Source organism: Nerophis ophidion, linkage group LG01 (genome assembly GCF_033978795.1).
Source record: "Nerophis ophidion isolate RoL-2023_Sa linkage group LG01, RoL_Noph_v1.0, whole genome shotgun sequence".
NCBI classification, from domain to species: domain Eukaryota; kingdom Metazoa; phylum Chordata; class Actinopteri; order Syngnathiformes; family Syngnathidae; genus Nerophis; species Nerophis ophidion.
In genome coordinates, this window is record NC_084611.1 from 36,166,268 (window position 1) to 36,187,667 (window position 21,400).

The 21,400-nt window shown below is 40.4% G+C and overlaps 1 protein-coding gene across 3 annotated transcripts in view; it reads left to right on the forward strand.

Annotated features, from left to right (window-relative positions):
* The window catches only part of LOC133553540 (pikachurin), a 131,803-nt gene that overhangs the window by 49,898 nt on the left and 60,505 nt on the right, over positions 1-21,400 (forward strand). For all 3 annotated transcript variants that reach the window (XM_061901854.1, XM_061901865.1, XM_061901875.1), the window contains 4 exons: positions 5,651-5,737; positions 5,958-5,984; positions 11,533-11,650; positions 11,739-11,874. In XM_061901854.1, coding sequence (XP_061757838.1) covers positions 5,651-5,737; positions 5,958-5,984; positions 11,533-11,650; positions 11,739-11,874 — 368 coding nt within the window. The remainder of the gene's footprint in view (positions 1-5,650; positions 5,738-5,957; positions 5,985-11,532; positions 11,651-11,738; positions 11,875-21,400) is intronic.

Sequence of the window (21,400 nt, forward strand, 5' to 3'; positions counted from 1 at the left end):
TTTTCTCGGCCACAGTAAGTGTTTTCGTTTTAGTTCATAGTTTTGCCATTGTGCAAGTTTTAGTTTATGTCCATAGTTTTGCCTTAGCGCAAGTTTTGTTTTCTCAGCCAAGTTTTTGTACCTCCTTGTGAGCAACTTTCGTTTGTTTCCTTTTTTGAGTGTTAAAATTAAATAATGTTTGTACCTTCGACCGTTGTCCGATCTAGTCGCTTTGCACCTCGGGAAAACAATCCAAGTCTTAGTCATGACACATACTCTATTAGTGATGTACAAAGCTAGAAATAAAGTTTTTCCCGAAGGACTCACAAAAGTTATTTGTGTTGACGTCTGAAGACGAGAACCACAGAAGGCCGTATGACTTTAAACATCCAAGAGTGCGAACAAATTTGAAACAAATGTGCTTGTCTGTTGCTGCTGTGAAAGCATGGAATTCTCTAAACAAAGACTTAAAAAGTTGCAAGAATATCTTTGAATTTAAAAAGAGTTACAAAAAGAGACAGTCTTCAGTAATGCGGAGGCTGTATCAGCCTTCCCGGTAAGGTCTATTCAGGTGTACTGGAGAGGAGGCTACGCCGGATAGTCGAACCTCGGATTCAGGATGAACAGTGTGGTTTTTGTCCTGGTCGTGGAATTGTGGACCAGCTCTATACTCTCGGCAGGGTCCTTGAGGGTGCATGGGAGTTTGCCCAACTAGTCTACATGTGCGTTGTGGACTTTGAGAAGGCATTCAACCGTGTACCCCCGAAAGTACTTTGGGGAGTGCTCAGAAAGTATGGAGTAGCGGACTGTTTGATTGTGGCGGTCCGCTCCCTGTACGATCAGTGTCAGAGCTTGGTCCGCATTGCCGGCAGTAAGTCGGACACGTTTCCAGTGAGGGTTGGACTCCGCCAAGGCTGCCCTGTCACCCATTCTGTTCATAACTTTGATGGACAACATTTTTAGGCGCAGTCAGGGCATTGAGGGGATCTGATTTGGTGGATGCAGGATTAGGTCTCTGCTTTTTGCAGATGATGTGGTTCGGATGGCTTCATCTGGCCAGGATCTTCAGCTCTCACTGGATCGGTTCGCAGCCGAGTGTAAAGCGACTGGGATGAGAATCAGCACCTCGAAGTCTGAGTCCATGGTTCTCGCCCGGCAAAGGGAGGAGTGCCATCTCCGGGTTGAGGAGGAGATCCTGCCCCAAGTGGAGGAGTTCAATTACCTCAGAGTCTTGTTCACAAGTGAGGGAAGAGTGGATCGTGAGGTCCACAGGCGGATCAATGCGGCGTCTTCAGTAATGCAGACTATGTATCGATTCGTTGTGGTGAAGAAAGAGCTGAGCCGGAAGGCATTGCTCTCAATTTACCGGTCAATCTACGTTCCCATCCTCACCTATGGTCATGAGCTTTGTTGGTGATTTTAATATTCACACCTGCTGCCCAGACGAACCTTTATCCAGGAGCTTCCTGAATGTCATTGACTCTTTTAACTTTGTACACTCTGTGTGTGGTTCCACACACGAACGCGGGCATACACTCGATTTAGTGCTCTCGTATGGTTTGTGTGTTTTTAATTTGGACATTTGCGTCGCTGTGTTTTCCGATCATATGCTGATCCTGTTTGATATTCCCACTCAGTGTCCGGTTAAATTGTGTGCTCCGCCTCAACGCTCTCGCATGTTTAATTTGTCGTCTCCTGCTCTGCTCTCCTCCATTTTTCCAACTGTTTGTGATGATAATTCTGCAGCCTCTGTATGTCCGAATACTGAAGAATTGGTTTCTGGGTTCAACTCTATTTGTTTACAAACACTGGACACGATGGCTCCTTTCAAGTGCCGCCGTTTTAAAGCCATGCCTCAGCCCTGGTTGAATGACGTCACTCGTGCAGCCAGGCATGAATGTAGGAGAGCAGGGAGAAGATGAAAAAGGACAGGCTGCATGTGTCCTTTGCCATTTTTAAAGAAAGCCTGCTTTCCTTTCAGATGACTGTAAAAGCAGAGATGAATATATATCTATCTCAGATTATATCTTCCAACTGTAACAACCCCAGAGTTCTGTTCAAAACTATTAACACTGTCATTGATGCTCCCAAATCTGTTGGTTTTGATGCTTCTTTTGAATTTTGTGAAAATTGTCTCCATTTTTTCATTGACAAAATTTTGTCAACTAGAGCCGGTTTATCCCACCCTTCATATGACCCTTCTGTTCCTTTGGATTTTTCTTCTGTTTTCCATCAGTTTGAGCCGGTGTCCTTTTCTGTTTTAAATGACACAATTAGTCATATGAAGCCCTCTGGTTCTCTTGCAGATGCTCTCCCACTTCGCCTATTTAAGGAGGTATTTGCTACTATTGGATCAAGTGTCCTTAACATTATCAATAGTAGCCTCTCTTCTGGAATAGTTCCAGTAGAGTTTAAACATGCAGTGATATGACCTCTACTTAAAAATCAAGCCTCGACCCCTCTCTCCTCTCTAACCTTAGACCTATCTCTAATCTACCATACATTTCCAAAATATTAGAGAAGGTTGTCTACAGTCAGTTGTTGCCCTTCTTAGAGGATAATGGTATCACTGAGCTGTTCCAGTCCGGTTTTAAAGCCCTCCACAGCACAGAGTCAGCGCTTCTAAAAGTTTTTAACGATATATCCTCCTGTCAACTGATTCTGGTAAATATGTCATCCTGGTGCTTTTAGAACTGTCTGCTGCGTTCGACACCGTCGACCACGCCACCTTAATCACTCGTCTTGAGAACTGTGTGGGTGTTAAGGGCTGGTTCCGGTCGTACCTAGCCGACAGGAGTTTTTGTGTAAAAATAGACAGTTTTATGTCTTCCACAGCTCCTTTACTTTACGGGGTCCCCCGGGCCTCAATCCTTGCCCCAATCCTATTTGCGCTTAACCTTCTCCCCCGTGGTTCTATTTTTAGGAAGTATGGTATTGCATTTCATTTTTATGCCGATGATTGCCAGATCTATTTTCCCATGGCACAAAATAACACGGTTCAACATCTCATTGACTGCCTGCACGACATCAAATCCTGGCTTTCAGCTAAATGAAGACAAAACAGAAGTTATGTAGTTCGGTCCAAGTCGCTCTTCCTCCCCCAACGTTGACCTCGGCACTCTGACCCCGTATCTCAGCGACTGTGTCACAAACCTGGAGGTAAAGTTCGACTCAGATTTGAAATTCGAAAAAAAAAATCTGCAGCTTTGTTCAAAAAAGCTTTTATCAATTATGCCAAATAGCGAAAGTGAAACCGCTTCTGTCAGGACGTGATCTCGAGAAATTAATTCACGCCTTTATCCTGAATCATTTAGACTACTGCAATGCCCTGTATGTAGGCATTAGCCAGGCCTCCCTCGCCCGCCTGCAGATTGTGCAAAACTCTGCTGCCTGCTGCTAACATCACCCCTATATTAGTGTCCCTTCACTGGCTCCCTGTGCATTACCGAATCAATTTTAAACTCTTTCTATTTGTTTTTAAATGTCCAAACAACTTCGCGCCAACATATCTCTCCGACCTCCTTCAGCCTTACTGCACTACCCAATCCCTAAGATCAGACGATCAGCTGATACTGACGGTCCCTGACACAAGGCTGAAGCTTAGAGGTGACAGAGATTTCGCCGCTGCTGCTCCCAAGCTCTGGAACGACCTACCTCTGAGTGTTAGACAAGCCTCCTCTTTTCCTGTTTTTAAATCTCTCTTAAAAACATACTTTTATTCCTTGGCTTTTAACACTGAGGGATATCCATCCTGCAATGGCGCCCTATTGAACACCTGCTGTGAACCTGATTTTATGTTTTATTTATTTATTTTTTATCATGTTCTGTTTGTGTTGTGTTGTTTGCTCGGTTCTCATATTATCTTTTAACCTGCCCATTGTACAGCACTTTGGCTACCCCTGTGGTAAATTTTAAATGTGCTTTATAAATAAAGTTGATTTGATTTGATTTGGGTTATGACTGAAAGGACGAGATCACAGGTACAAGCAGCCGAAATGAGTTTCCTCCGCCGGGTGGCGGGGCTCTCCCTTAGAGAGAGGGTAAGAAGCTCTGCCATCCAGGAAGAGCTCAAAGTAAAGCCGCTGCTCTTCCACATCGAGGGGAGCCAGATGAGGTGGTTCGGGCATCTGGTCAGGATGCCACCCGAACGCCTCCTTAGGGAGGTGTTTCGGGCATGTCTGACCGGTAGAAGGCCACGGGCAAGACCCAGGACATGTTGGGAAGACTATGTCTCCCGACTGGCCTGGGAACGCCTCGGGATTCCCCGGGAAGAGCTGGACAAAGTGGCTCAGGAGAGGAGAGTCTGGGTTTTCCTGCTTAGGCTGCTGCCCCCGCAACCCAACCTCAGATAAGCAGAAGAAGATGGATGGACGGAGGAATTACATCAAACTGATTTTTGATTTTGATTCGACGTGTCATTGTGAAAAGGCTTAAACTAAAACTAAAAAGTATGTTGGAATTCAGCTGGCAGCACGGTATATCAGGGGTTAGTGCTTGTGCCTCACAATACGGAGGTCCTGAGTAGTACAGAGTCCAATCCCGAGCTCAACATCTTTCTGTGTGGAGTTTGCATGTCCTCCCCGTGACTACGTGGGTTCCCTCCGGGTACTCCGGCTTCCTCCCACTTCCAAAGACAATAGGGGATAGGTTTATTGGCAACACTAAATTGGCCCTAGTGTGTGAATGTGAGTGTGAATGTTGTCTGTCTATCTGTGTTGGCCCTGTGATGAGGTGGTGATTTGTCCAGGGTGTACACTGCCTTCCGCCCTAATGCAGTCGAGATAAGCTCCAGCACCCTTCGCAACCCCAAAAGGGACAAGCGGTAGACAATGGATGGATGGATGGAATTCGGGTGTTGGTGGAGGGAACAGTTATAAATTCATCTAAAATCATTTGTGTTAAAAAGGGCGCAGATAAATATAAAAATATTATTCTTCCATCTGCTCCTTTCTGATCGTGGAAATGTATAAGGAACAAAAAACAATTAAAGTGTCAACTGTACGTGGCTTGTATATATGCATTTTCATGAAAGGAATAAAAAGAAATGATAATAATAATAATAATGGATTAGATTTATATTGCGCTTTTCTATTGTTAGATACTCAAAGCGCTCACAGAGAAGTGGGAACCCATTACTCATTCACACCTGGTAGTGGTAAGGTACATCTGTAGCCACAGCTGCCCTGGGGCAGACTGATGGAAGCGTGGCTGCCAGTTTGCGCCTACGGCCCCTCCGACCTCCACCAATCATTCATTCATCATTCATTCACCAGTGTGAGCGGCACCGGGGGCAAGGGTGAAGTGTCCTGCCCAAGGACACAACGGCAGCGATTTGGATGTCTATAGGTGGGAAGCGAACCTGCAACCCTCAGGTTTCTGGCACAGCCGCTCTACCCACTACGCCATGCCGCCCCTATGATGATGAAGCTCATTGTGTTTTTATATCTGCACCAATTTCCTCAGAATTTTCAACAAACTTGAAATGTTTTGTTTAGAGGATTATATGTGATTTGTACACTTTCATAATGTGCTTGTTCTATTTTTGGCAAAAGTAAAACAACGTTGTCTTTATTTTTAAGTTATCATGCCATGTAAAATGACTTTGACACCCCTGCTTTAAGCCTTGGTGGAGGTCCGTGCTCTTCAGTGATTCTGTTGGGTGGTTTTCCAGGTGTTCTACACAGAGATGAAAAACGGCCGTCCGCTCGGCACGGCCGCTGTGTTGGAAGTACCTCTCAGCTTGGACATGCTCACCACTGTAAGTCCATGGATGTACTTTATCATTATACATTTGTTTCTTTTTTAAGACCTGACATTTATGAAAGTGCCATGCACAAAGCAGTGTACATGCTAGAACATGTGTGTTTCCTGCAATGGAAGATGTGGGGGTTTTTTTGCCTTTGGAAGAGATCATTTTAGTGATGTGGTATTAAAGCGCACTCAGACCCTCATCACTGTATTCTGTTCTGCTCTCAAAGGGACAATTCGATGGGCAGGCAAGCTTTGTAAGTATATTTAATGTTTAATTATGTTTGTGTTTGAAAGTACAACCATTTTTACACACCCCGTTTCCATATGAGTTGGGAAATTGTGTTAAATGTAAATATAAACAGAATAAAATGATTTGCAAATCCTTTTCAACCCATATTCAGTTGAATATGCTACAAAGACAACATATTTGATGTTCAAAGGGATAAATATTTTTTTGCAAATAATCATTAACTTTAGAATTTGATGGCAGCAACACGTGACAAAAAAGTTGGGAAAGGGGGCAATAAATACTGATAAAGTTGAGGAATGCTCATCAAACACTTATTTGGAACATCCCACATGTGTGCAGGGTAATTGGGAACAGGTGGGTGCCATGATTGGGTATAAAAACAGCTTCCCAAAAAATTATCAGTCTTTCACAAGAAAGGATGGGGCGAGGTACACCCCTTTGTCCACAACTGTGTGAGCAAATAGTAACGTTTCTCAAAGTGCAATATAATTTAGGGATTTCAACATCTACGGTCCATAATATCATCAAAAGGTTCAGAGAATCTGAAGAAATATCTCCACGCAAGCGGCATGGCCGGAAACAAACATTGAATGACCGTGACCTTCGATCCCTCAAACAGCACTGTATCAAAAAACAACATCAATCTCTTAAGGATATCACCACATGGGCTCAGGAACACTTCAGAAAACCACCGTCACTAAATACAGTTTGTCGCTACATCTGTAAGTGCAAGTTAAAACTCTGCTATGCAAAGCGAAAGCCATTTATCAACAACATCCAGAAACGACGCCGGCTTCTCTGCGCCTGAAATCATCTAAGATGGACTGATGCAAAGTGGAAAAGTGTTCTGTGGTCTGACGAGTCCACATTTCAAATTGTTTTTGGAAATATTCGGCATTGTGTCATCCGGACCAAAGGGGAAGTGAACCATCCAGACTGTTATCGACGCAAAGTTCAAAAGCCAGCATCTGCAATGGTATGAGGGTGCATTGGTCCCCAAGGCATGGGTAACTTACACATCTGTGAAGGCACCATTAATGCTGAAAGGTACATGCAGGTTTTTGAACGACATATGCACCGTCTTTTTAATGGACGCCCCTGCTTATTTCAGCAAGACAATGCCAAGCCACATTCAGCACGTGTTACAACAGCGTGGCTTCATAAAAAAAAGAGTTCGGGTACTTTCCTGGCCGCCTGCAGTCCAGACCTGTCTCCCATCGAAAATGTGTGGCGCATTATGAAGCGTAAAATACGACAGCGGAGACCCCAGACTGTTGAACGACTGAAGCTCTACATAAAACAAGAATGGGAAAGAAGTCTACCTTCAAAACTTCAACAATTAGTTTCCTCAGTTCCCAAACGTTTATTGAGTGTTGTTAAAAAGAAAAGGTGATGTAACACAGTGGTGAACATGCCCTTTCCCAACTACTTTGCCACGTGGTGCAGCCATGATATTTTAAGTTAATTATTGTTTGCAAAATACAAATAAAAAAGTTTATGAGTTTGAACGTCAAATATATTGTCTTTGTAGTGCATTCAATTGAATATGGGTTGAAAAGGATTTGCAAATTATGTATTCTGTTTGTATTTACATTTAACACAATTTCCCAACTCATATGGACACGGGGTTTGTATTTGCAGAAGCACACTTGTGATGAAATTCAGCCATCCTTACCATTTTCTTGTTTTCTATTCTATTTTCTTATCGAATCTCATTCATTATTTCCTGCCGACATTTTCTTCAACAACGTCCCCGATTTTAGGTTGATTTCCGCCATGTAGTATCGAAATAAATATCAACAGCCACGATTCCAAGTATAGTATCAGTGTGAGAAAAAACAAATTAATTCTAAGCCTGGGTCCAGACTGAGGCCAAGGGGAAAAAAACCTCATAGTCATCGCACACATACGCATGTTTGTAAAAGGGAAACATCAAAGAAAACAAAGGATATTAAAAACATTAAAAGTGCAGAGCTGCACTGCAAAAAGTCAGTGTTCAAAAACATGAAGAAAAAAAAAATCTGAGGTATTTTTTTTTAAAACTAAGCAAAATTATCTGCCAATAGAACAAGAAAATTTGGCTTGTCAAGACTTTCCAAAACAAGTAAAATTAGCTAACCTCAATGAACCCCAAAATACCTTAAAATAAGTATTTTCTCACTAATAACAAGTGCACTTTTCTTGATAGAAAAAAAAATTAGACCGTTTTGCTCAATATGTTGAAAAATATTCTTAAATTAAGTCAATTCTAGTGCTATGATTTTGACATATTGATATGCGCTTGGCAACATGAGTTTTTTTCATGCTTAAAGTAAGAAATTGTTACTTCAAAACTGAGATAATTTAAGACCAAACCCTTTAAAACAAGTAAAGCACACTAACATAAAATCTGTTTAGTGAGAAGAATTATCTTATCAGACAGAAGTTAAGCAAATATCACCGTTGTTTAAGATATTTCATCTTACTTAGATTTCAGTTTTTGCAATGTGATGCAACCAGCCATTTGTACATCCAGCTACAAAAGTAAAAGAACAACAACAACAACAACAAATAAACATACGTATACACTGCGGTGGCCTCTGCGGTGTTCCACACCATCGTCTGCTGGGGTGGGTGGGAGCATGGCCAGAGACGGGAGCAGACCCAACAAAGCAACCAAGAGAGCCGACTCCACCCTCGGGCGTCCACTAACTCTCGACCAGTGACCAGTCTGCATGGATGAGCAAGGATGCGTTTAAAACAGACCTGGGCAAATTAAGGCCCGGAGGGTACATGCGGCCCGTTGAACTTTTCAATCTGGCCTGCTGGATATTCCAAAATATTTTTTTTAGATCTTCAAGATGGAAAGTGTAGCTGCCATTTTAATGTGCAGTCATTTTTCTAATGACCGGAAATCTTCAACTATACGAACCGGCATCCCAAAATGTTGAAAGAGCCAGTTTGGTCCAAAAAATAAATAAATAAATCGGTTTGGAGCCACAGAAAATGAAAAGCCTTCTATAAGTGATATAATGAAGTCAACACATGATGTACGTGTCTGTATAAGTTATATTAGCCTACTATCAAAATGACTTTAAAAGTCTTATACAAGTGTTATAATGAAGACAACACAATATATAAGTGTCTATATTAGCTACTGTATATTAGCCTACTTTTATTTTTACAACATTGGAAAACAATAGTAAACCTTCTCAGAGGGTTAAATAACTCCTCTAAATGACTGTCTTGGAATGGCCAAAAGTATGGATGTGTGTGTCCAAGTTAAAGGAAATGGCGGGCTGCCTTCTAATGAATTTATTAGAATCCATGCAAGCTGGGTAACGTTTGCTGTGGTCTGGAACAACATGGCACACAAACAACTATCAAAAATGCAGCCAATATTACATACAGATAATACGTCATGAGAAATGTAAATAAAAAATAAATACTAAGAGGACATAGTAAATTAAATGAGCTCAAATATACCTACAAGTAAGGCATAATGATGCAATGTGTACATACAGCCAGCCTAAATAGCATGTTAGCATCGATTAGCTTGCAGTGACCAAATATGCTCGATAAACAGTCCACAAAAGTCAATAACATCAACAAAGCTCACCTTTGTGCATTCAACCCACAGTATAAAACGTTTGGTGGACAAAATCAGACAAAGAAGCAGTGGCATAAAATATGTTTCTCTCTGGCATGTTGAAGAAAGTTATACATGCAAAGAAACTACGGTGAGTTCAAAGACCGCCAAAATTAGGACAAAACAGCGCTCGCCAAATACTCTAATCAGAGAATCGTGTTTAATATAAACAGTGGGATTTGTAACAATTAGGGAGGATTTTGTCGTGTTGTCCTCCCACAGAACCCCCCCCCCCCCATCTTTTTCTATTTTCATACATTTTTGAAAAAGCTCCAGGGAGCCTTTAGGGCAGCGCTAAAGAGTCGCTTGCGGCTCTAGAGCCGCAGATTGCAAACCCTTGAACCATACAAAGTATTTCAATGCTTGGAATCTGTGCTTATGGATGATATACCAATTACTATGGTAATCTAATTAGTTGCTATGGTCATCTAATTAGTTACTATGGTGATCTACGTCACAGCAGCTCAGACGAGGCACCAAGCAGTGTGGCCGGGAAGCGTTTCCACCGACGCGGAAGGAGATTTTCACAGCAAAGTTCTAAAGCTCAGTGATGTATAGAATAGAATAGAATATAATAGAAAGTACTTTATTGATCCCTGGGGGAAATTCAGCAAATATCAGATGTATCAGATTTTAGGTGGGATTATTTTGTACCCTTCGCGTTCATATTTCACTGTTTGTTGCGTTTCACTTGATTGTAAAATATGTCGACCGAAAGGGGGTGTGACTGTGACGGTTACCTGGCACCGTGGTCTGTGTTCGTTCTCTCTATTATGCAGTCGGACTGGGCACAGCGTGAAGGTAAGAAATGATGATCGGGACGGCGTGGCGCAGTGGGAGAGTGGCCGTGCGCAACCCGAGGGTCCCTGGTTCAATCCGCACCTAGTACCAACCTCGTCACGTCCGTTGTGTCCTGAGCAAGACACTTCACCCTTGCTCCTGATGGATGCTGGTTAGCGCCTTGCATGGCAGCTCCCTCCATCAGTGTGTGAATGTGTGTGTGAATGGGTAAATGTGGAAGTAGTGTCAAAGCGCTTTGAGTACCTTGAAGGTAGAAAAGCGCTATACAAGAACAACCCATTGAATTTATCATTTATTTATTTAATTCTACAAAACAGACTAAGAACAGAAAAACTTGCACACCGCACTAAAGGCAAAACAAACAGCACTAGCATGGGAGCTAGAAAGAACTAAAAGCGCTAGCATGTGAGCTAGGGAACAAACAAAAGAAGCATAGCGCAGAAGCTAGCAAGTACAAGAAACAGTTCTTTACCACAATTGGGAAACAGCGTCGTCACCTGTTGCACGGAACAGAAACTAGGATGCGAGAGTGAATCAACAGAAAAGGCAGGCTTAAATAAAGGTGGTAATCATGAGGCAGGTGTGCGTAAAAAACAAGAGGCAGGTGACACTAATGCGTGACTATGGAAACGGAACAAACAGGAAGTGCCACCAGGAACTAAGGAAGACAAACACTAACAAGATGTGATACAAAACGGAAACAAAACCAGAATAAGACATGATCCGGGCAGCGGATCATGACAGTGACGTTCATATGTTGTCAATATTCAGTGTTTTATCGTTCATAGAAAAATGTAAAATTATTTTTTTTAAGGCGGTCTGTCATAACGTTTTTAGCATTTAATCAGACATCATTGTGAGGTTTTGTATTAGTGTTCCTAAAAATAGATATACCGGCCCCCAGACACATTTTTTTCTCCAAATTTGGCCCCCAGGCCTGGTCTAAAGTATATTCACATTCATCACACCTATCTGCATATTTATCTCAAGGCACCTTTTTCCTAACTTTTATCTTTAAATTTAGTTAAATAAATGTCCGATCATTGTCCAAATGTGTTATGTCCCAAACTGTGCTGCTACTGTAGGTGGAAACCTGGCTTCATGTCACTTTGTGCACCTTTAGGATGTAGAGGTTGCCAACCTTAAGGCGAACACTAAGTACCGAGTGAGTGTCGGTGCCTACGGTTGGGCGGGCGAGGGTCGACCCAGCATGCCCCGGGACGTCGGCACCGGTTCACATGGTGAGGAAAAACAAATCAAAATGATGATCGTGTTCCTTCTACGTGATTATAACACTAACCGTGCGCTTTATTCCCACTGTGCCTGTAGAAATGTGCATGCCACCCTCGCCCCCGACTCAGCCTGTTGTCATGGCGATATCCGACACGGAGTTGGCGCTGTCATGGCAGCGAGGGGAAAGCGAGGGAAGTTCACCTGTCCTCCACTTCCTGGTCGCCTACATCAGGTGAGAATTTATAGCTACATTCTACGCAAGTATTTAGGACATTTTTGCACTAGAAGAATAACAGGAATATTTATTATAATCCATTGTATTTTTAATGTATTAATCAAGTATCATACTGAAAATGTCCTGGATTAATCGAGGAATCCGCTAAAACATATTTTTGTTCGCATATAGAGCAATTATAAATACATAAGAAATAAATCAGTTATTAACAAAATATGTTCCTGATACACCTGGCTAGGTCGATTTCGATGCCATTATCTAATCCTCTAATCCAGTGGTTCTCAAATGGGGCTACGCGTACCCCTGGGGGTACTTGAAGGTATGTCAAGGGGTACGTGAGATTTTTTTTAAATATTCTAAAAATAGCAACAATTCAAAAATCCTATATAAAAATATTCATTGAATAATACTTCAACAAAATATGAATGTAAGTTCATAAAAATACAACAATGCAATATTCAGTGTTGACAGCTAGATTTTTTGTGGACATGTTCCATAAATATTGATGTTAAAGATTTCTTTTTTTTGTAAAAAAAATGTTTAGAATTAAGTACGGTACATGAATCCAGATGGATCTTTATTACAATCCCCAAAGAGGGCACTTTAAGTTGATGATTACTTCTATGTGTAGAAATCTTTATTTATAATTGAATCGCTTGTTCATTTTTCAACAAGGTTTTAGTTATTTTTATATCTTTTTTTTTCAAATAGTTCAAGAAAGACCACTATAAATGAGCAATATTTTGCACTGTTGTACAATTTAATAAATTAGAAACTGATGACATAGTGCTGTATTTTACTTCTTTATCTCTTTTTTTCAACCAAAAATGCTTTGCTCTGATTAGGGGGTACTTGAATTAAAAAAATGTTCGATGGGGGGTACATCACTGAAAAAAGGTTGAGAACCACTGCTCTAATCGAACTGATTCCTTATCGATTCTCTTATCCAGATAGGTTGTTGTATACGGGAAAAAAAGCTCACTTTTATTTTTAAAGAAAAAAAATTTAATAAATAAATAAATATTGACTGTTATTGCCCCTCTAAGTGGGCCACCTAAGAAAAATCCATGCAGCGAAAATCCTGCATTCATTTGTATTGTACAACACTTTACATTTTAAACAAATCTCTGCGTTACACCTCCCTATGGTAAATGGTTATACCTCGCCATGGTAAAAAGTTATACCTTCCCATAGTAAATGGGTTAACGCTCTGTGCTACAGAGCAAACACTGCCCTGGTCACTCTGGTTGTCATGAATGTCATCATCTGAAATAGGTTAACGTTAACATCACCATCACTGTTTAGTTCTCCAAAAATATAGATTGCTAAACTTAGCTAATGTTCAAAGATTAGCATCAATACAAATGGCCCATCGAATCCTAAATAACACTGCACCAGCGCCACTTAAGCACTTTGTCCAGTTTACATCTGCAGTGACAACTAGAAACACACAAGCCTTCACCAGGGGGCAGTGTAGCGTACCCAGATGTAAAACATCTTTTGCGCAATCAGCCTTTTCATATAAAGCCATAAAGAAATGGAACGACCTCACAACAAACTTTAAATATTTAACAGATTACTCTTCATCTACAATTGTAGTTAAAAAGTGGCTTTGGAGCAATCAAAGCTGCTCACACGGTCACTAAGGTGGGCACCATACTTGCCAATCTTGAGACCTCCGATTCCGGGAGGTGGGGGGTGGGGGGCATGGTTGGGGGTGGGGCAGAGGCGTGGTTGGGGGCGTGGTTAAGAGTGGTGGCGTATAATTCACCAACTCGAGTATTTCATATATATTTCATATATATATATATTATATATATGTATATATATATATATATATATATATATGTATATATATATATATATATATATATATATATATACATATATATATACAGTGAGGCAAAAAAGTATTTAGTCAGCCACCGAATGTGCAAGTTCTCCCACTTAAAATGATGACAGAGGTCTGTAATTTTCATCATAGGTACACTTCAACTGTGAGAGACAGAATGTAAAAAAAAAATCCAGGAATTCACATTATAGGAATTTTAAAGACTCAGTATTCTTCTTCCTCCAAACACGACGAGTTGAGTTTATACCAAAAAGTTATATTTTGGTTTCATCTGACCACATGACATTCTCCCAATCCTCTGCTGTATCATCCATGTATCCATTTTGGTATAAACTCAACTCGTCGTGTTTGGAGGAAGAAGAATACTAAGGTGCATCCCAAGAACACCATACCTACTGTGAAGGATGGGGGTGGAAACATCATGCTTTGGGGCTGTTTTCTGCTAAGGGGACAGGACGATTGATCCATGTTAAGGAAAGAATGAATGGGGCCATGTATCGTGAGAGTTTGAACCAAAACCTCCTTCCATCAGTGAGAGCTTTGAATGGTTGACCAAATACTTATTTTCCACCATAATTTACAAATAAATTATTTAAAATTCCTACAATTTGAATTCTTGAGGTTTTTTTTTTTTATTCTGTCTTTCACAGTTGAAGTATACCTATGATGAAAATTACAGACCTCTGTCATCATTTTAAGTGGGAGAACATGCACAATCGGTGGCTGACTAAATACTTTTTTGCCCCACTGTATTATATAAATATATAAAACTATGTCATGCAATTTGTCATTCCTACACTGCGAAAAAACTGAAATCTAAGTAAAATTAAATACCTCAAATAAGGGTGATATTTGCTAATTTTCTGTCTGATAAGATAATTTTTCTCACCAAGCAGATTTTATGTTGGAGTGTTTTACTTGTTTTAAGGGTTTTGGTCCGAAACTATCTCAGTAAGATATTGCAGCTTGTTGCTGAGATTTGATGACCTATATTGAGTAAAACATGCTTGAAACTAGAATATCAACTGTTGCAAAGCTGTGTCTTTAACACTCACAAGTATAAAACTACTTTTTTAAAGTAATAATTTCTTACTTCAAGCATATCATTATGTCAAGATAAGGGCACTAGTATTTACTTAATTTAAGAATATTTTTCGACATATTGAGCAAATAGGTCTTTTTTTTTTTACCAAAAAAAATGCTCTTGTAATTAGTGAGAATATATCAATCAATCAATCAATCAATGTTTACTTATATAGCCCTAAATCACTAGTGTCTCAAAGGGCTGCACAAACCACAACACAAACCACTATGACATCCTCAGTAGGCCCACATAAGGGCAAGGAAAACTCACACCCAGTGGGACGTCGGTGACAATGATGACCCAGTGGGATGTCGGTGACAATGATGACTATGAGAACCTTGGAGAGGACGAAAGCAATTGATGTTGAGCGGGTCTAACATGATACTGGGAAAGTTCAATCCATAATGGAGCCAACACAGCCGCGAGAGTCCAGTCCAAAGCGGATCGAACACAGCAGCGAGAGTCCCGTTCACAGCGGAGCCAGCAGGCAACCATCCCAAGCGGAGGCGGATCACCAGCGCAGGAATGTCCCCAGCCGATACACAGGCAAGCAGTACATGGCCATCGGATCGGACCGGACCCCCTCCACAAGGGAGAGTGGGAAATAGGAGAAAAAGAAAAGAAACGGCAGATCAACTGGTCTAAAAAGGAAGTCTATTTAAAGGCTAGAGTATATAAATGAGTTTTAAGGTGAGACTTAAATGCTTCTACTGAGGTGGCATCTCGAACTGTTACCGGGAGGGCATTCCAGAGTACTGGAGCCCGAAATGAAAACGCTCTATAGCCCGCAGACTTTTTTTGGGCTTTGGGAAACACTAATAAGCCGGAGTCCTTTGAACGCAGATTTCTTGCCGGGACATATGGTACAATACAATCGGCAAGATAGGATGGAGCTAGACCGTGTAGTATTTTATACGTAAGTAGTAAAACCTTAAAGTCACATCTTAAATGCGCAGGAAGCCAGTGCAGGTGAGCCAGTATAGGAGTAATGTGATCAAACTTTCTTGTTCTTGTCAAAAGTCTAGCAGCCGGAATTTGTACCAACTGTAATCTTTTAATGCTAGACATGGGGCGACCCGAAAATAATACGTTACAGTAATCGAGGCGAGACGTAACAAACGCATGGATAATGATCTCAGCGTCTTTAGTGGACAGAATGGAGCGAAATTTAGCGATATTACGGAGATGAAAGAAGGCCGTTTTAATAACGCTTTTAATGTGTGGCTCAAAGGTTTTTGGCGTTGAGTTGCAAAAAGTTAGCAGACAGCCATTGTTTAATTTCATTAAGACACGCCTCCAGCTGACTACAGTCCGGCGTGTTGGTCAGCTTTAGGGGCCTGTAGAGTTGGGTGTCATCAGCATAACAGTGAAAGCTAACACCGTATTTGCGTATGACGTCACCCAGCGGCAGCATGTATATGCTGAAGAGTGCAGGGCCAAGGACCGAACCCTGGGGAACTCCACACGTTACCTTAACGTAGTCCAAGGTCACATTGTTATGGGAGACGCACTGCATCCTATCAGTAAGATAAGAGTTAAACCAAGACAGGGCTAAGTCTGACATACCAATTCGTGTTTTGATACGTTCTAATAAAATATTATGATCGACGGTATTGAAAGCAGCGCTATGATCGAGGAGCAGCAACATAGATGACACATCAGAATCCATCGTTAGCAATAGATCATTAGTCATTTTTGCGAGGGCTGTCTCCGTAGAGTGATTTGCCCTGAAACCGGATTGAAAGGTTTCACATAGATTGTTAGACGCTAAGTGTTCATTTAACTGCTCCGCAACCATTTTTTTGAGGATTTTTTAAATAAAGGGAAGGTGAGACACCGGTCGGTTGTTTACCATGAGGTCAGGATCGAGGTTAGGTCTTTTAAGGAGAGGATGATGACCGTTTTTTTGAATGCTAGGGGAACAGTGCCAGAGGAAAGTGATAAGTTTATAATATTTAGCACTGATGGACCTAATAATAGAAAGAGCTCCTTGATAAGTTTCCCAGGAAGAGGGTCAAGTAAACATGTTGTTTGTTTTGTTCCATTTACACGTTGTAACAATTCCTCTCATGTTATTTCCTCAAAACGAGAGAAAATATTTTGGAGGGCAGTATCCACCATATATACAATCGTATCTGTGTTAATAGAACCCAGTTGTAGCTGGGACGCATTGTCTTTAATCTCCTTTCTAATGACTTCAATTTTCTTATTAAAGAATTGCATAAAGTCATCAGCTGAGTGGGTGGAGCGACTGGAAGGGGTCCCTTGTTGGGTTAGCGATGCTACCGTACTAAACAAAAATGTAGGATCGTTTTTATTACGGTGGATGAGATTTGAGTAATATTTAGCTTTAGCTAAGGTAAGCATGCGTTTATAAGTTATTAAACTATCACTCCATGCTTGATGGTGCACCTTAAGTTTAGTCGTGCGCCATTTGCGTTCCAGCTTTCTACATAATAATTTCTGAGCTGTAGTTTCTTCTGTAAACCACGGGGTACGCTTTTCTGGAGCCTTTTTTAACTTTAGCGGCGCTATGTTATCAATGGTTTTGCGCAGGGTGTCGTTAAAGTTGTTAGGGAGGTTATCAATAGAGCCCACATACTTTGGGAATGGTGCCATTACCGAGGGCAGTAAGTCAGCAAGAGTTGTCGTTGTGGCCGTATTAATGTTGCGGCTGCTATAGCAGTTATTATTATTATTAGTTTGACAAACGTGCGTCTAAACCTCGAATTTTATAAGGTAATGATCGGACAATACTTTAGTATACGGAAGTATCGTAACTTTGGAAACGGTGATACCCATGACAAGCACTAGGTCTATCGTATTACCGTTGCGATGCGTGGGTTCATTTATTATTTGTGTAAGACCACAGCTATCAATTATAGTCTGGAGCGCTACTCATGGTGGGTCCGATGGGGTATTCATAAGGATATTAAAGTCCCCCATTATAATTATATTATCGGCGTGCGTCACTAGATCAGCAACGAACTCTGAGAATTCATTGATAAAGTCCGAATAGGGCCCTGGGGGGCGGTAGATAACAGCCAGGTGTAGAGGCCTCGGTGTGACAGACCTCATAGTAAGCACCCCAAACGATTTATATTTATTATTTATGTTAGGACTAAGGTTAAAGTTTTTGTTGTATATTAGTGCGACCCCCCCACCCCTTTTAAGGGGACGGGCAATATGCGCATGTGTAAAGTTTGGGGGACATGCCTCATTTAGCGCAAAAACGTCGTCTGGTTTAAGCCAGGTTTCGCTGAGACCGATGGCGTTAAGATTGTTGTCTCTGATGATATCATTAACTAACAAGATTTTGGGAGACAATTATCTTATGTTTAAAAACTATATTATAAGTAGTGGACTGTTTTAGGGAATTTTTGATCAAATTATCCGTAGTAGCAATATTAATAATGTTGTGTTTATTATGCCCAGTGCATTTAGTATAAGTACGACCATATCTAGGAATTGATACGACGGGAATTTTCCGATTGTTTGTTTGTTGCTTTGATAAACTGAATGCATCATAGTTTGGCACCTCAGTAGAACGCATGTCCAACTCTGAAACAATCAAAGCAGAAAAAACTTGTTCTAATTTAACTGACTCCTTACCCAGACCAGTAGTCTTGCATCTTCCATTTAAATCCGGCTTCAGGATGGAGGGAGGTGGTGTTCCGTGGTGATTAGCCTTTAGCTTTGTTTTTATCCCCGCTCGTTATCCGCGTTTCCGATCACACCGCTGGCGTCTGCTCGGTAGACGGCCCCCGCTGCTACTATACTCCCCTGCTTCACAGGCCGCTGGATGTAGCCGCCGAAGTATTCCCGTGCTAGTTAGCAGGTCTAGCAAGCACGCGTCTATCAGTCCAAAACGGCCCGATCTGTCCACATCCAGAAGTGTCTGGCGGTCGTAAGTGATCACAGAGTGACCACGATGTGAGCCAGCCATGAAGTTTGCAGAATTGTCCGGTATTTCTGCCAAATGTTCCATCTTTAGCAAGAGCTCCGCGATATCGCAGCCCGTCCGGGCGTCGCCATCTTGGATCTTGCGAGTGATCATACTTAATTATTAGGTAATTATTATTGGAATATACTTATTTTAAGGTATTTTTGGGTTCATTGAAGTTAGCTAATTTTACTTGTTTTGGAAAGTCTTGACAAGCCAAATTTTCTTGTGCTATTGGCAGGTAATTTTGCTGGTTTTTGAACGCATGGTTGCTTATTTGGGCCTAATTTTCTGTCCCCACAATAAAGTGAAACACGACTGCCCAGGTAAATCGTTGGTTCTTTTCTACATGACCTTTACTGCTTGTCAGGCCCCTGCTCGACTTGGCACGCCCCTAAACAAATGACGCATGACAGACAATCAATCAGGTGACAAGACAGAGTGACAATTAGCGGGAAAAAAATAGCATTTAAAATATATGCTTATGTATTTCATAACGGGAGCAAAAGAGAGTATTAGAGGACTGAATTAGACCCCAGGTGGAAATTATATGTGTGTGTGTGTGTTTATGTCCATTTTGTGCTGAGCTTTTTAAAAAAGCCTAGTGTTTAATAAACATTTGCACATATTGTCCCATATTGGGTGAACATTTCCATAAGGTACACTTATTAAAGATTAAAAAAAAACTTCTATTTGCGAGTGATCATAATTAATTATTAGGAAACCATGGACAAAATGTGATTAATTGGGATTAAATATTTCAATCATTTGACGGCCCTTGTCAAAATATATACAAACTAGTTGTGTCCCAATACCAATATTTTGGTACCGGTAACAAAATTATTTTGATACTTTTCTAAATAAAGGGGACCACAAACTGATTATTGGCTTTATTGTAACGGAAAATCTTTGGGTACATTAAACATATATTTATTCTTGCTAGTTTGTCCTTAAATAAAATAGTGAACATACAAGGAAACTTGTCTTTTATTAGTAAGTAAGCAAACAAAGGCTCCTAATTAGTCTGCTGATGTATGCAGTATCATATTGTGTCATTTACCATTCTATTATTTTGTCAAAATGATTAAGAAACAAGTGTTAGAAAATTAATAATTTATCTACTTGTACATTTACTGTTAATATTTACTTACTTATTCTTTTAACATGTTCTATCTGCACTTCTGTTAAAATGTAATAATCACTTATTCTTCTGTTGTTTGCATGCTTTACATTAATTTTGGACGATACCACAAATTTGAGTATCAATCCGATACCAAGTCGTTACAGTTACAAAGTCCTCATGTGTCCTGGGACATATTTCCTGAGTTTATTATATATATATATATATATATATATATATATATATATATATATATATATATATATATATATATATATATATATATTTTTTTTTTTTTTTAAACGAAAGAAGACGTTGTGATGCCAAAAAATATCGAAGTAATCCTAGTAGTATCGACTAGATACGCTACTGTACTTGGTATCATTACAGTGGCTGTAAGGTGTAGATCCGCCAATGGCGTTTGTTTACATTTTGACGCCGGTTAGCTACGGTGTGTAGTGAAGCATGGTTAGCTATTCCTCGTCCTGCGGGGATAATATTTGTAAGAAACAGTACTTTTCACAGGCTGTATTGTACCGAATATGATTAATTAGTATCACGATACTATACTAACACCGGTATACCGTGCAATCCTAATACAAACCGAGTAATGTATAAATATCTACTAGTGAATGTTTTTTAATTCTAAAATATAATATATGATGTAGCCATTTATCAATTTTCTTCCGCTTGTCCCTCTCAAATTGCGGGGGGCTGGAGCCTATCCCACCTGCACTCGGACGGAAGTCGGGGTTACACCCTGGACAATTCAACACAGATCAACAAACTAAATAATACAAATAATTAAAATGATGTAACGTATAAACATTAAATAGGATTTTTCAAAACATAATAGTTACCAGAATAAAATGATTTTAATAATGATTTTCATAAAATTAAAATTAAATTTAATTAAAATGATGTAACATATAAACATATAATAAGATTATTCAAAAAATAATAGTTACCAAGATGAAAAAAATTGTATGTTTCCAGAAAACATTGTAGATTAGGAACTGTTACATTTTGCTGATGTCCTGTTTAAAAGAGTACTTATAAGACTTTATTAGACTTTTTTTCCGCCCACATTTTTTTGCAGTTTTTCCTCTGCTGAGGGTTATTTCAGTTATATCGGGACAAAGTCAATTGGCCTATGACTTTTGCACGCGACTGTACAAGCGTGCATTTCCCGTCATGGCTATCTTGTACATCACCATGTGACAAAGATGATCCATTGTGTGAACACAACACTCCCTGAATACAGAAGACGCTCTTTAGCTTCGGGGATTTTACCGAACAAAGCATCTTCTCATGTCTAGACAAAGTCTTCAGTCTGCACGTTGAAGCCAGATAATGTCAGCCGTCGTTTTCCGCAGGTCCCCTTGAAGATGTTTTAAAAGACAGAACAGCGACTCGTTTTTTTTTTTTAAAGACACCTCCACTCCACGGCCCCAGCTTGACACACCAGGCGGGGAATATGGCGTGGGATATAAAAAGCATCAAACGTTTTTAAAAACAAAAAAT